Raw genomic sequence first — 17,160 nt, forward strand, 5'->3', positions numbered from 1 at the left:
AAAAAGATTGAATTGCAAAAGGCAAAAAGCAGAGAAACTGGTGGTCCCATAGACTATTTCTAGTCTTATGGACGTTAAAATTTCATTTCATTTCACTTTATTGTTTTTTCTTATACTAAAACTTTGAAACGTTTGACATTATAGAATCTAAAGTAGCTGTAGGACTGACAAAACGGTTCTTAACCTCCTGACTATAAAGAGTAACAACAATAAATCTATGGACTAAGTAATTATAACCGTTATTTTTTATTTGGTGAGTTGGAATTCTGGAATGGAAACAAGTTTGCCCATGAAAAGAAAAGATAAAATTAACTGGACAATGAAAATTAAGTGAATTCCAGTGCAACTTCTATATTCAAACGAAAAACAAATACACGTAGTTTTTACTTCAAATTAACACAAAGAATTGTCAAATTAAATATCAACAATGACAAATGTCAATAGATAACTATAAAATAACTAAAATTTTAGAAGGATGTGTATGAGTTTTATAAAATCTTCTGCACGGCAGGTTAAATTCAGGACTGCCTGAGATTTAAGAATATTCAATTTAAAGAAAAAAATGCCAAACACGTTGATAGAGCCTATGGGTAAGAGAAAGCCATAGCTTCAGCAACATCATTGGCCCTTTCCATCCCAAAGAGCTTTTCAACAATACTTAATGCACATTCCATGGTTGATCCAGTTCCCAAGCTAGTAATCACCTTCCCATCAATTACAACACGTACACTCACTGAAGACTGATTTGAAAGTTTATTTGAATAGTGAGGATGAGTGGTAGCTTCTTTCCCCTGCCATAAATATCCAAAGATGATGACAGTCGTTTCTCACATAATGAAAGTAATATGCAGCACAAACACATTGACTTTCTCATCTAATATGTACGTGTTCCCAAATTAAATATTTCTGTACGTACCTTCAACAAGCCTTTGGTATCTAGCATTACTGCTGATGCACATGTAGCTCCATAGACCTTGTTTGATTCTGCATGTACTCTAAGTAAATCTATAAGCTGATTTGTTGATCCCAATTTTTGAGCTCCATACCAGCCACCCTATGATAATTTTCACATATAAGTGCCTACGGTATCAATAGACAGGATTGTGTCTGCAGTTGAACTTGAACTAATAACTACTATAAGATGAGAACATAAAAAAGCTAATATGAATAAAAAGGAGATACCGAAACATTTCTATCTGCATATTTGCTTTAAATTGACTAACGATTTTTTCATAGCACCATTACATTGGTGACGTCCCTCCTACTGTAGAGAACGGTGCCAATTTTGGGTATTTGTTTTGAATTAAAACTTTGGTTAATGACATTCAAATTTGGGATTGGTAAATTTGGAATTGCATTAGTAATGATGTCAATGATAGACCACAAGATTTAATCAACAAAGGCATTTGATATCGTAATTGCACTACACATATACAAATAAATCAATTACAACTCACTGGCAAATAGATTAAGTCATAATTTGATAAAATAGCATCTTTAAATAGCTGATCCGCAACAATTTTTGTGCCTCTTGCTGCCACAATATCTAGACTCTCCTCCACAGAAGCAACCACGACATTTGCTTTGGCTCTCCTCAAAACATCTACAACTATAACAATTTCCATCTCATCTGATCTATTTGCAATAGGGACAAGCACCTGCCAAGAACAATAAGTACTGTTATGCAATCACATATTGTCACAATAACAATAGTTATTGGCACCCTAATCTTATATGTACATTAAATCATCAACACAGAAAATGGGGTCAGTCTGTTTAAAAACGTGTTATAACAGATCCAGTACCTACACAATCATGATTCATACGAGTAGAAAACAGGAGGCTAAGAATGGAGTTGCATTGCAAATTGCAACCTAATATACAATTGATACAATTTCCCAACTAGGTAGGATATAAAATTGAAGAATCTGTGCATCTGGAAAACAAACTCTCCATCTTAAATATACCTACAAGCCATACTCCTTATGAAACCAACTAGGAAATGCTTACTTGAGGAATATTTTGCAGTGACCAGTCATCAACATTGTATTCTTCTTTTGCAACTTCACATTTATTCCATCCACGTGGCACCTGTGATTCCAAATAAGGATTCCATAGGTTAAATAAGGCAACTTCCATGGGTAAATATACATCAACATCAACATTGTGTTCTTCTTTTGCAACTACACATTTATTCCATACACGTGGCACCTGTGCATCCAAAAATGGCTTCCATAAGTTATATGAGGCAACTTCCATTGGTAAACATACATTATACTGTTGGTATTTGCATCGAACATCCATCAAAGGGACGAGATATAGAAATGAATACTATTAACTAATAAAGGAGTCAATTGATACAATGTGGTAGCATCCTTTTATTTGTGGTTTATATCGTGCACTACCTAATCACCCCTAATTACCAACACTAACGATTATTATCAACTCAATTGGTCATTTAACACTCACATCACTACGTTATATAATAGGACTCCTAATATATTATTGAGTGTTACTTATTCTAACACATACAACAATAACTAGATACATTTGGCACTTGCATTGCGGTGACGTTCACCATGAGAAAGGGAAATGGCATGTAACTTGAACACCACAGCAAGAAAGAGATTCTCCAAATTCCTATCCACAATCTCACACCCTAATGCAATTTGTAAACAACTCATGCCCCTCTCAAATGCACCTCAAAAATCAGATTTTGAAGTTGCCACCAACTGAGAAGTAATGCTGACTGCATGAAATGTAGTCAACACATTCAATGAAGAAAATTTCAAGTCACAAACTTCCCATCTGACCATTGACCCATCAGCCAGACAAGAGTTAATGCTGGCTGAAAATTTCAGCCTACCTACTGTTACCTAGTATGATGCGTGAACATGATTCTGAGTGCTTTACCACATGTGATAGATATTTACAGATGTTCCAGGTAGTTGATTGGTGTGATCGAGGGATATTTAACGGAAGTGCACACTTTTCCTGGCATCATCCTTATGCTTCTATTAAACTAACTGTTCACTGGTTGGGTGTGTGCTGGTTAGAGAAAAGTGGATAGTGTAGACTCTAGAGTAATTGATTAATGTCTGTCTATTGATGCTATGTTCAGTTTCTTTGGATATAGCATTGTGATGATGGTTTCATTGTTGTATTGGTAAGGATGGTCCATATCACATTGTTCCCTTTCTCTTATATGTTGATCATCACTAGTTTGACATGGTTCCAGGCATTAATGTGGTTTATTTCTATGTCTTGACATGGGTTTGAGCCTTATGTACGAGCACCCTAGGCTATTTGGGGTTTGATAACACTTTATTCACCTTATTGTTATAAGGACTATAGGCATTAGAGGAACACTCCCCTTGTGCACACATGTTGAGGTTGACTAGAGTAATTTAATGGCTATTTTAGCCTTCTGTTGATTAGATGGAGGCTTCTAGCATGAACATCCTTTCTTATGGGATTTGATTTCACACTTGATTGGGGTTATTGTGATGTGGACTTGGTTATTAGGTGGAGCACTCACCCCCTTGGCATACATATTGAGATGCTCACCTATTTTATGACTATTTTGTTGCTAGTTGTTGGGGCCACTCCCCCTTCTTGGTAATTGGATAGATATTTAACCACTCTTTCATGTGGATTGATGACGGTTTGACACTCTCTCTTGGTTATAACCATTCACACAATTTTGGGAAGGTTTGCTACCTTGAGGACTGTGCACTACAGCTGGTTATGAGGTTGACCTAGTCCTGGAGGCTATTTCTAGCATGTATCTATACTTGCCATCTAACTGTTCTCTTGTCTTCAAGTTCAATCCACTTTATGAAGATCATTTCCACATTGTTACTTCATTTGGAGGTCTACACATGCCACATGGTGATTGATTTTGTACATTATTCCATGGATCGATTTCCTTCAGAGAAGATTGAGGAGAGCGTTGGAGCTTTGACCACCATTCCTCACCTATTTGAGGATACACCCCCTTCTCTTGGCTCATCTTGATGGAGATTTGTACATGTGACATGGACACATATTTTATTACTTGTTTGACTTGTCCATTGAGTTAGTTAGATGGCTATTACTTTTTTATGTATTCCAAGAATAAATCAAGGGTTTTAGGATGGATACTATTATTTTATTGGAGGAGGTTTTGAGCTCTTCATCTATAAAAGACAAAGTCCTATTGTAATGACTGTTGTAAGTTTGTGGAGACACTTGAGACTATAGATTTTAATATGAAGGTGCTTTGGAGCTTGGGGTTTATGCATCTGGAGTTACATTGCTGAAGAGGAATGTTACAATTTTCATTTCTTCATGCACAAGAAGAGTGATTGTAACTGGGTAAATTTGTTCTTTGTTTTGTTAAGTTTAAGTGTGAATCATTCCATCTAAATGCTTATGTTTGCTGCTGGAAAATACTAAAGGAATGCCATATTTTTTCAATTGAAATGCCTGAAATTTAATTGTTATTATAGTAAGCATATCCTCTTGAGGTATTGGATGATCTTCATTAATTAGGGTTATCAAAACCATTTTCTGCATTCTAGGACAGCTATATAAGGGTGTTGGGCGTTAGTCATTTTGACTTCAGATTACCCTTATCACTTAAGAAAAAGCCCATTAAAATATCCTCTTATAGATTCCATTTGCCCAATTGAATTTTTAGGCATTAATTTTGCTTTCCAACCTTCTTTAAATCATAAACTTTTACATCACTCTTGCTGGTTTGAAATATGAAGCAAATGAATGTAAAAGTCTGAAGACCCATTTGATCCATCTTTTCCACCCAAGACTTAGTGTTTAAGGATTCCCGTCTCGTGTTGGTGAATAACCAACTTGCAATGTGGGAGTGGGTGATTGAGGTCATAGTGGGTGACCCCTCAAAGTTTCCATTAGTTCCTTGCCTAGTCAATTAGGACTTTGACACCTTATGTGAAGATCTAAGTGGTGATGTTACCACCAAACTAGCTGTCTTGTCAAGGCTCGTACAAGATGTTAAGATGGCACACGTAGGACAAGTGCCCATTGCCACTTTGGCATGAGTCCCCACTCTTTAAGCCCCACTCCTACCTAAATGCATAGTTTTAAAACTCGGACTCAGACTCGGAACCGGCCGAGGGTCAACTCTGACTCGGTATCGATTTAGACTAGTTGATTCTAATGACTCGGCCGTTGTAAAAAGTACATTAAATATTTAATTTTGATGAAAAATCATATTTTTAACGATTTTCATTCATGTTTCCAAACTCAAAACATTAGAATAATAGAGAGAAGACAACACTTGTTCAAAGCATGCTCATGAATATATCTATTATATCAAAATGGCACCGAGTGCACTATCTATACATGTAATATATAGAGATCATAACAAAAACACATAACCAATGTTGCTCCAAAAACCAACTCTTCAACGCTGCTCCAAAGACCGCCCAAGAACCTCCTCAATGCTGCTCCAAAGATCGCCCAAGAACCTCCTCAATGTTGCTCCAAAGATCACCCAAGAACCTCCTAAATGTTGCTCCAAAAACCAACTTCAACTACTCACAAATGCTCACATAAATGCAATGAGATAGTTGTGAGGAAATATGAGGGGGTTGGGTCACCTTTCTAGGCGTGGGAGAAGGATAGAGGGGCTAGGAAATAATTTAAACAACAACAAAAAATGATTTCAATTCTGCCCAGCCCGCCTTTTCTCCCGCCGCTGAGACCGATCGTTTAAGTCGGGCTCGGTCGGTTCGGTTGGTCCATTACTGAACTGGTTGAATCGGTGACCAACTCGGTCGGTTTGGTAATGGAACAGCTGTTGAATCGGATAATTGACCTAGTCGGTTTGAACAAGGGTATAGCTCGATCAACCAAGCCGATTCCGAGTTTGACTGGCCTAGTTTTAAAACTATGCCTAAATGGCTATGGGAGGACTCCCTAAACAAATTGCTTCACCCAAGAGATTAGTAGACCAGTGCCAAAAATGGGGTCTGTTGACCCTACTGCCTACACCTACCTACAAGTCAGTGAGAAAAGCCTTCAACCCCACAAGGTGTGGTTGGTGGCAGGAAACTCAGAGAAGGGGTTGTCAAACTAATCCCGACTCTCTCTATTTGAGCTATCTCCTAGGTTAGCTAAGGGGGGCGGTCCCTAATGAAAAGTTAAGTTAAAAAAGATGTGAGTTTCTAGGAGAATTTTTAGAGTTAAATAGAATATTTCTTTAAGATTTATAAGCAAAAATGATATGAGCAATAACCATCAATACATAAGATAAGCATGAAATACATAAACAACCAATGTCTTCAAAGCACTGCTCTTTAAGAAGTGAAATTGTATTTGCTTAAAATGAAGTGAAATGCTTTCAAATGGAAAGCCAAAATAATCCTGAAAAGTGAAACAATAAATTGTTAGCACAAGATATTATAAATGCTTTTAAGATGAATAAGTCTACAAATCAAAGCATGGAAACTATCTTACTCAAAAAAGATACCATTAGAAATCTACTTATGAGAATGAGATGATAAAAAGAACACAAATGTTAGACCATGCCGACAATATGCAATTAAGTTTACAACTCCAAAATAATAGTACTTGAAAGTGAAATCAACCATTCACGACAATATACAATTAAACCAAAAGATAAGTCAATTTCCAAGTAAAAAAGAATTAAAACTTATTGCAAAATTAAAAGGGATTACAATGCTTGCATCCAAAGTGCCTCTTGAAATAAGATTTGAATTTGAGACTTTAAACCATTAAGATAGCAAGAAATTTAAGAACTTTGCAAACAAAACAAATTTGATGGAATGTTGTTCTTGGTTTATTTTATTAATTAGTGCTAAGGCAAAGTTACAATATAACTCTAATCCTCAGACCTCATCCTCGCCCAAATATTTGGATCTCACAATGAGGAGTCAATAGAGGTAGAGGGTCCCTAAAAGTCTATTCAACCAACTTAAGTTGGAGGTAAGTTTTAGTGAGGCTTGGGGCCTTCCTATACTAAAATGCCTAGATGAAGTGCAAATTGTGTTAATTCCCCAAATTAAACTAATGCTTCATGCAAATGCTTCAAAGAGAAATAGTTTGCAAAACTTGAGAGGCTAAAATGTAAATAAGCTCATATGTGTTTGCACCATTGAATGGAAAATAAGCAAGTAAAATGGAATAGATTTCTTTTAGGCTACAATTTTTTCAAATAAATGATAGTGCTCCAATAGTTTTCATGACATATAGCATAAATTGACCAAGTAGTGAAGCATATACTTGAAGAAATTATGAAACAATTAAAACTTGCCAAAGTATGAAGTGTTTACACATAAGATGAGATTTTCTCAAGTTTACAATTTGGAAGCGTATGCATGTGGGAATTTAAATACAAGATTAGTAAAAATTTGCATGTGGAGTGAAATGTGTTGATTTTAAGCATGCACAATATGAAATTAAAAGTTAGAAAGCTAAGAAAAACTAAAAGCAAGATTAGGTCATCCACAAGAATCCCTCCTCTAAATGAGGAAGGGGGGTGCCATGGAAAAAATCCCAAGCTCCCTCTAACAAATTTTTTATCTTTTATTAGCACTTAAAGCGGGTAAAAACCTCTAAGAGGGCAGCCCACAATACGAGAGAGACCTTTACCAAGATGAGACTCTAACAATGTTAGACTCTCTCTCCAATAAATATAATAACAACAAACTTGAAGATGGAAAAAACTCTCCAAAAGAGATTCACAAAGCTCAAAAGGCCCACGGCCTAGACGAGTTTGTAACTCTCTCCCAAGTGCTTATGGCCTCCCTAGAAATCAGTTTTTGGATAGCGTGAGGGGGTCCTGCAGACACACGAGTGAGTAGTTTTCCAAAGATTCTCCTCAAGCTCCTTGCTGCCAAATGTTCAAGCCTATGGGCTGCAACACACAAAAAAAAAACCGATTGTTAGTGTGAAATTAGGAAAAAGAAACCAAAACTAAACTTAGAATTTAATTTACACGGTACTGGCTCAAGTAATGGGAATGCACCCCCATGCTTGCCTAGCTTTGGAAATGACTCTTGAATAGGAGATATAACTTTGAAAGAACAAGAATCAAAGAAGTATTTTGAATTTAAATGGATGATCAAGTAGCTATAGAGTAAGAAAACTCCATTTTTCTCTTCATTGGATGGAAAACTTGGAGCGAAAAAATCGCTGAGTCTTGGATCGCTGTGACTCTAGGAGTGAGTTGATCTAATTGAGATTTCTCCCACTTCTAGATGGATTCTTGCACACAATACAAAAGATATTTCCTACACACTTGAACACATATTAGTTTGCACAAGATTAGAGCAATATAATGAATAAGATAAACCAAACATTCCTCCTAAAATGAATTGGCAAGCTTATCCCTAGAATACTACTCTAAATCAATGATATGTGCAAGATAGCTTGCACACATCAATCCAAGCAAGATGGCAAGTATAAACTAATATTAATTCAATATGTGAAAGAAATTAAACACAATAGCAGTAGCATGAAAGGACATCACCTCATAACGCCAAGAGAACACCAGCCAGATAACCCCAAAGTCTTGATTGTATTAAAAAAGTATGCAAGTACAAAATGACAGAGTTTCCTCAAGCCCAATAGCTTATTACATGATACAATATGAGAGCATATAACCTCATTATATAGAGATTTGGGAGCAAATCCCAAGTTAGAATGCATGTGAGAGCTGAACTTGGAGCAAATCCCAAGGAAAGATAAGTCAAGTTCGATGTGGAGAAGATAGAGACATCAGAGCAAAATTGAATTCCATATGTGCACATCAAGGGAAATCGAATTCCATATATGGCATAGTAAACTCATCCAGGAGTGAATCCAAGTACTGTGATAACTCCAGTCAACAAATGCAAACTCGAACTAAGTGATGCCACATATGTAGATGATCCCCAGATAGATCTGCGTAGGTACCCAGGAACTGCATGATTCCTCAATGTGCAACTCGTAGTCTGGCCAAGTGAAACTCATAATCCTCAAGAGTGGAGTGTTAAGAGTAGAAGACCCTGAGATAATTGTGAGATGAGGCCCCACCTAATCTTCAGTCCAAATATGCCATGGAATATTCCTTCAGTGCGTGAGCTCCTCTAATGAATTCGATTTTCCACATATGCAACTGCTACTTTATCTCTGGGAAATTCGATTTTATGAAATAATGGTGTATTTATGGTGCAGTGTACTCAGTCATCTTCCGCATGTCCGTTGACTCAAATCTTTGACTTAGGATAATTTCCAAGTCATTTCCACGTCATTCTGTCACATGGAATAATTTATTTATCTCTATTTTATTTAATTCTAGCTTAATTAAATGCCACAATTTCCACTAAACTTAGGAAATGTGGGTTTTGAGGGTCCAAAACACATTATTAACCCCTCAAAGTGTGTCATAGTAGAAAGTTGAGGGTGAAAGGTGTAATTTTGATTACTCATATCCCATACAACTTCTCTAGACTACACTTATTACAATTTTATTTGCAATTTTTGACCTGCGGGATATCTAAAAAATTAAAAAATGACTACCTAGACCTAACCAAATTCCACGAAATTTTTTGTGTGATCTAATATCATAATATACATCAACTCTAAACACTAAGATGTGTTAGGGGCTCAACCTTCAAACCGTCACCCCGGCTTTGGGGTTTAAAGTGAGTGAAAAAACCAGAAAATTATCTGCCTCTGAAAAAAAGGGATAATTAACCAGATAAAAATAACACTCCAAGGTGTACTCGTTTGCTGATCAAATCCCAACATCCTAGGCCTGCTATAGAATCAAAAATCATCATTACTAGTATTACTTATTACAATTCCCCATAGGGTGTGGAATCTGGGTACAAGAAAGATGATGAGAAGATAGAAGTAGAGTTAAAAAACTCTGTTGATTGATGATATATGATGGTACAAGTGTCCTCTGGAGCATCCCTGGGCATGGAGTCTTTCATATAATCATTAGGTGTCATCCCAGTGGTCAATAAGGTCTAGGATGAAAAGGGGAGTTAGTTGTTTCTAATTATGTTAATCTAGAAATAATATTTATCCATATAAATACTGCAGAGTGTGAAAATTCTATCACTGCAGTAACTGATTTACTTTTCCTACTTATTCCACCATAAGTTATTCATGAAATCACTTCAATAAACATTAAAATAAATACTGTTGCAGATATCACACCGTAATATAGAAACAAACATATGCACAAGAATCAACACATTGACACAAATATTTTGGACTAATGTCCCCGGAAAAACCCAATGTGGGAAAACCGGTGCAGCAAGGGAGGATTTTATTATTCAACAATTTTCTAGTACAATAGGGTGCCAAACTGGCTTACCCATAGATAGACAAATTCTCCAGCACTTCTTCTGAACCCAGCGTCAGCCCTGCTGACCTCTGCGTGGCCTAAAACCCTCTGCGTCAACCTGTTGAGACTTTGCGCAGCCTCTCTGGCCTTCTGCGTCACTCCTGCAGCCTTTGCGTGGATGACGCAGGCCCTGTTGGCTCTGCGCAGTCTCTGCTGCCTCTGCGTGGCTCCCTCTGGCCCTGCGTCTACCTTTTCTGCCTCTGCACTGATCTCTTGTCTCTCTGTTCCATACTTGCTGCCTCCTGATTGCTCACCAGACCACTGGTTCAATTTCTCAGCTAACCCCGCTCCAGAAATTGAACTGACTAGTCTCCCTCAGTGTGTTCTCCAAGTGACCCTCAAGCCTCCTCTTATACTTTTCTTGTTGACAAATCAACGGTCGAGATTAAGTCCCTAATCAATGGTTAAGATTAGATCTGGCTTGATCCATGACTTTTGGACCATTCTAACACAGTTTCATATTAATTCACATTAATATTTTATTTTCCCTAAGTTTAGACTTAGGGATTACATTAAAAATATTAATTATTTTAATATCTCCCAAACTGTTTAGAATCTGCCCAAACCCTTTCTGGGTATTGGAGATCTCATGTGCCTTAGCCTCTCCACCAAGTTTCGTGGCTAAAGCACATTCGATGCTACCCCAAATCAACACAAACCAGCAATGAAATTTACTCTAAACTCAAGATATTAAATTTGTAAATGACTCGAAAAGAGTAAAAAATTAATATTCTTACCCAATATAGAAGTTATTATCCTTGATGTGCACCTTTGGTAAGGGGTTATCTTGTATTATTTTGCTTGTAACTGTGAATTTGAAAAAAGCAGGAAAAATGTCGAAACAACAAAGTAAACCCCCTTTTGTGGCCACCTAAAAATGTGTGTTACCCACCACCAGTGTGTGACCCCTTAGGAGAAATTTTCGCCTAGATTTGTCTTCAACCGGCAGCCATCAAATCTGTGTCATCCACCTGATAATTTTGATGTGCTACCATTCTTCGCCACCTGAGCTAGCCATTGTGTACCCTCACTCATCTGTCACGATCGTATGTTTGAAGGTGGGCTATCCAATCCCAAAGGTATGATTTTTCATGATGTAATTGGGTGTTTATGCTTCTTTTTCTGGGGCACACTTGGGCATGGATTATTGGGTGACTTGGAAGAAGGAAGGGCTTTGACTATAATCTTGTTCCCTTACCTCAACTGGGGGGTTTAATCCTGAATCATAGTCCCGTGGGATCTCCTTTATTGGCTATTAACTTTAGGAGTGGCACTACATGGGAAACCCTGATTTTGGTTGCATGGCCCCACTTCCCGATACCATATATTTCACTCCCCTCCACTCATTGTAAGCCCTTTTCACATTTTCCCTATGCGGGTACCCATTTGTCCATTGGGTCCACAAGGTGTCAGCCTCCCCTTCCCCATGCCCACACCTTGGGTCAAGCCTGAAACGATGCCCTAGAGGTTGATGCAGCTAAAAAAGAAAGATAAAAGAATAATATGGCCACATGTAACAAGAAATGTACGACAAAATGCAAAATATGGTTGAGGCAATAAAATTTAGCACGTGGGAAAAAACCAAACATGAGCTCTACCCCCTATCATTATGGTCATCACCCTAGTTCCTAGGGCCCCTATGAGTGCCCCTTACATCATTAAAGAACCCATGAATGTCCCAACCCCTGGTGGACGATGAACTGCCCCACCTTAAGGGGGTAATCACTGTTATATCTTACACATCATGCTCTCATTCCCTTGAGCCCCAAGCAGTAAAATGAAGAAAAATCAATAAAAGGAAAAAAGAAAATGAAGGGTGGAAAAACAAAGGTCGGGGTAACTCATGTACCATGATTTCTCCCTCCTACATTCATATACCCAAGGTGTGGGCTTTCCTCATCATAGCTACCCTTGTACCATGGCATGTGGCTTGGAGCCTTCCCTTTGTCCCCACTTTGTTCCATCATTATTTCACATGACACCTGCCACTTGATGGGTGTACCTTGGACCTATCATTCCCTTAAAGGTTGAAACCACCTAATAGGGTCCTTCATTAACCTTTCCTACCTAGGAAGGTAACACTAGTACATGTTCAAAGCCCCAAATTTGGAAGGGAAACCCACTATGAAGTGTCCACTTCTTCCCTTGATTAGCAAGCTTATTTACTCAATTGCACTAATGAATCATTGTATTGGAAGGTGAGGAGACACATTGGATCTTATATAGGATTGCAGGTGGGTTTTCATCTTGGACTTGGCCTCCCTATACGAGATCCAAGCCCTCCAGAGGATCACAATGGCATTTGTAGGGTGAGTGTTGAGAGCCATGGGCCTCCATCCATGTAGAGCATTGATTGCCACACCATGGGCTTCTTTAGCACCACCATTTGCTTGCTCATGCCCCAGTTATTCAAAGATGATGATGCACTTGGACCACGTTGCCCAATCGGCTACACATTGCACCTGACACTTGGCAGTTGATCCAGGGCCTAGAGGAGGTTATGTCTGTCCTAGGCAGACATGTGAGGGCATGTGCCATCTTCTAGCCCTCATTGATGGAACATCAACTTGATCTTGAGCCACTTGGAGACCCATTTGGAGCCCACAAAGCCCAAATAGGGGTTTGGAGATGTTTTGTAGTATATGTAGGGCATCCCTTCTTCAACATCATTTTTGAGGCCCTCTCTCTCATTCTTAGCACATAAGGCCTCAACGTTTCCCCTCTAGGCCTCAACGCATGCATGACGTGGGCTTAAGAGGGCAATCGATTTACTTTTTGAGCTATCATGGTTGGCTCATAACCATGGGTGGGTTAATTAGCATCTTAGTCATGCAAATGGGCTTCATTTTTTATAATTTGAACTCTTAACATTTGTATAAATAGGAGGGATCTTATCTCATCCTAGCATCATCATTCGGTATCCCTCTTGAGAATTTCGGACCTGTAATTTGAGGATGAATTTTGATGTTTGGATAATTTCGCTATCTCTCTTGGAGCTTCTTTTTGGCATTGTGATGGATGGATATGTTCTTCATTGTCTTGTAAGTGCTATTTAATGCTATATTTCTGATTTTGATTAATGTCTAATGCATGGAATATTGTCTCATGGTTATTAATGTGCCCTAATTGATGAAATATTGTTTAAGCATTGAAACTATTGGGAAATTTTGCATGTGTTACTCATAGATGATGAATGAATGAATGTTCCTAGGGGATTCATTGCATATGTATCCTTGAAACTCCATTAACAATTGTCATCGAAGTATAAATATCTAGAAGTGTTGTGTAGTTGCTTCATTAAGGGTAGCGAAGCTACTTCTAGGTCTCCTTGAAGAGCGAGTTGCCATATCAAGATTATCTTTGACTCCAATTCTCCCAATTGCTAGGCACTGGTCTTAAATCCTTGGTGATCACACAAAACTCACAAATTTCCCTTTCTTTTCACCTTCTTTTCCCATCCCTTTAAGGATAAGGAGGCCTCTCTAGGGCTTGGTGCAAAATCCATTAGAGGAGGACGTTTTGAATTTTGTCTAGATAGAACTCTTCCTTAGTGTCTCCTATAGTGATCCTCAAGTTTTGGTGGATTTCCCACAGTGGAATCTCTGGAAATTTGATGCCCTAGCCATCACACCAAGAGGGAACCCTAGAAGCTAATCCTTCAACTTGGGGATTCTTTGAAGGCATGTTCTTTAGTACTTGTTGAAGTAAATCTTTCATTTCCCTTTCTCTTGTTTACCTTGACCTTGGATGTGTTCATATCCCGTCATATATCCCAACACTAGGTCACATGTAGGCTCTTTTTCAAGGGGTTTTTCGTGGAAAGTCTTAATAGCTTCTCCCAAAGCTTGCACTTTTATTGAACCTTTCCATTGAATGAGCCACCTTCCCTCACTTCAAACCTACCATAGATACATATCTATCACAAGTGAGTCATACTAGGACTCGTCCAGTCGGTGAAAATCAAAGAACATTAGGGACTTAGGAAATGCTGACAATGAGCCTCTGTCCCAAGTGTTGTTGTGCCCTCTAGCTTTTGCCTGTTTACAAGGCTTCCTAGTTTGTGCAACAACAAATGTATACTCTAGATTGATGCTAGGGGTGGGCGAAGCTAAGACAAATAATAGATCAATTTAGACCTTCCCAAGCTTTAGATTTGCAACAAAATTTGTGTTCCAACAAGCTGGAAACTTGTTGCAGAGGTTTTGGGGTCAAATCCCCGTTAGGTGAAAACCTATAAAATTATTCCAGCTAATAATCTAGCTTTCTAGTGGTTGGAATAGTCCTAAATAGCTCCAAAACAATGATATGAACTTGAGAAACAAATATGAAAACTAATACAAGGGTTTGGGTAATATAAACTTACTTGGAAATGGCCCTTGCACCTTCAAATTTGCGGATCTAAAGTGTATATTGTTGTAAATTAAATCAGCTATGCAAAATAGACTTGATATACCTCATGAAATATGTGTTTAAAGCCCAAAAAGTAGGTATATTTCTCCCTTGGATTGAATATAAAAAAGTAGCTGAAAACCCTATGTGTTAACTAGCTATCTCAAGGCAAAAACTTAGAAAGTACAAGTTAGTAAATATTTTTATTTTTTATTTTTATAAAACAGGAAAATAAAAGGTTTTTAGATTTTTAAATAGGATGTTCACTGAGATATGCTTACCTTGGCCAAATATTACCTTCCAATGGCCGAGTACAAATCACAACCATACTTTGGGCAAGAAACAGGCTTAGAGTCGCGCAAACTAATCGCCCCCACCTTTGTCTAAGATAGTTGCAGAAGTTTCTGAATCCAACTAGAAGCAACTTCTAGTGAAGTGTCTCCAAAATTTGGGTCGACTATGGGGCTGGTTGAGATCTTCACCAAGTTGAATATCCCCAATAAGGGTTTTTCCAACCATTGGGTTTGATAACTCCAACCTCCAACGAGGTTACAATGAACATTGTTGCCTTGGTTGTCCCCTCTACATGACTATGTAGCCCCTCAATGGATCAGCCCTCCAATTGCTATGTAATTTGGATATATTTGTAGATTGTCTCTATGTTATTAAGAACAATTACAACAAGAGCTTAAAAAATATGGAATAGAAAGAATCAACCCACAATGTACACAAAGTTTGCAATGAAAGGTTCTATTATGGAATTTGATCTCACAGTTTCTCAACAACCAAAATGACAGGAGGGGCTAGCCTTATATAATTTCTTTAGTAACAACTAGTTGGACCTCACTCTAAAAAAATAATTTTATTTGTCATCCCCAAACCATAGACTAGGTTATTCATGAGCAATAAATTTTATTACAAGATTGCCCACATGAGGGGGTTCGACTTGCTTGACTTTACCATGGAAACCACTTGAGGAAGCAACATTCCCTTTGATTTGACCTCGGAAAAGCACAAAATGTTGAATAGTAGACCAAAGATGTTCAAAGTCTTGCTTGATTTGACCTAACAACGATCTTAAGGAGGTCATATTGCTTGACTTGGATCAACTTGGTCCGCAAGAGGCTCGATTTGCAAAGGGAGGGAATTAATCCACTTGCAACAACTACTTTTTGTCTACAAATGGTCCAATGTTCGATTTTTTAACTTCACCCAACTCAACATCCCACATTTTGACTTCAAATGACTAGTGCAGAGAGATTGAATTCTTCCATGAAGCTAGATCTCCAATTCCCTTGCTCTACTTGACATGATGACTCATCTATCCTAAAATTTTTTTACCATCTTCAACATTCCTTTGACTGCCAACGGTTAGTTTTGACCTTTGCAACAACTAGCTTAACCCCATGTACTTGAGAGGACATCACCTTGTATGGATGTTAGATCTCCAATGCCCTTGAGAATTTTAGGATTCTGCCACATGGGTTTTGTCCAATTGGTTTTTTACATAACTATTGACAACAAGATTGCCCCTTCATGCCAATTCTTCATCCTATTTTGCAACCTAGAAGCCCAACGTGTCACTTGGCCACTTTTGATTACAAGTTTTTGAATGATGCCTTCATCTTTTGCAAAAATTTCTACGTGGCATATCATCTAAATTTTATTCTGAGCAACCTGAGACCATATTGACTTTTGACCTTGGGACTATTGCCTCAAAATCTAGGAAGTATTGTGAGGGTAGCTCACAAGACAAAAACTAGACTATGTGACAACATTATGAGGTGTGGCCCATTGTCACCACAACCACTACCTCCTACTCTTTAGTGGACTTTCACCACAAGTGAGGCTTCGTTATCTTAGGTCACTTAAAGGATATATCAAGTTTAGGTTGTAAAAGTGAGTAGAACAGGTCGAGAGATACTCTACTTAAGGACAAGGATTAGCTAGCACAACAAGGTAATGAGCATGTTACCGCTCAATCTAGCGGGGGTCCTAGAAGGGGCTACCAAAGGGGCAACTACTAGACCAAGTGGCAACAATAGACAAGGACCCACTATCACCCTAGTCGATGTCCCATACTCTTTACGGACTTTTACCGATGGGAGGAGTCTCGGTATAAGGAGATCACTAAGAGAGATATGTCAATGATAGGGTTTATAGTGATTTCTAAGCCCCATTCACAAGAGAGGCTCAAATAATAGGCTAGCCCCATTCACAAGATAGACTCAAATAATAGGCTTTCTTGCTTTAGAAGTAAGGTAAGGGGTTCTCTAAGAAAGGCTTGGAGGAGACCTAGACCTAGGGCTTATAGGTGTTCCTTGATAAGGGATGCCCTAGACCTAAGATTCCTTGGGAATGGAAGGACCTCCCTTGTAAGATCTTGTGAA

General features: G+C 38.2%; 1 protein-coding gene across 4 annotated transcripts in view; it reads right to left on the reverse strand.

Moving 5' to 3' along the window:
- Positions 1-326: 326 nt before the first annotated feature.
- The window catches only part of LOC149162412 (protein DJ-1 homolog B-like), a 143,069-nt gene continuing 126,235 nt past the window's right edge, over positions 327-17,160 (reverse strand). For all 4 annotated transcript variants that reach the window (XM_089437263.1, XM_089437262.1, XM_089437260.1 and 1 more), the window contains 4 exons: positions 2,011-2,091; positions 1,458-1,658; positions 917-1,054; positions 327-791 (listed from right to left, as the gene is read on the reverse strand). In XM_089437263.1, coding sequence (XP_089293389.1) covers positions 585-791; positions 917-1,054; positions 1,458-1,658; positions 2,011-2,091 — 627 coding nt within the window. In that variant the 3' untranslated portion in view covers positions 327-584. The remainder of the gene's footprint in view (positions 792-916; positions 1,055-1,457; positions 1,659-2,010; positions 2,092-17,160) is intronic.

Source organism: Pinus tabuliformis, chromosome 5_2 (genome assembly GCF_031772625.1).
Source record: "Pinus tabuliformis cultivar Carrire ecotype Pingquan chromosome 5_2, CPIR1, whole genome shotgun sequence".
NCBI lineage: Eukaryota > Viridiplantae > Streptophyta > Pinopsida > Pinales > Pinaceae > Pinus > Pinus tabuliformis.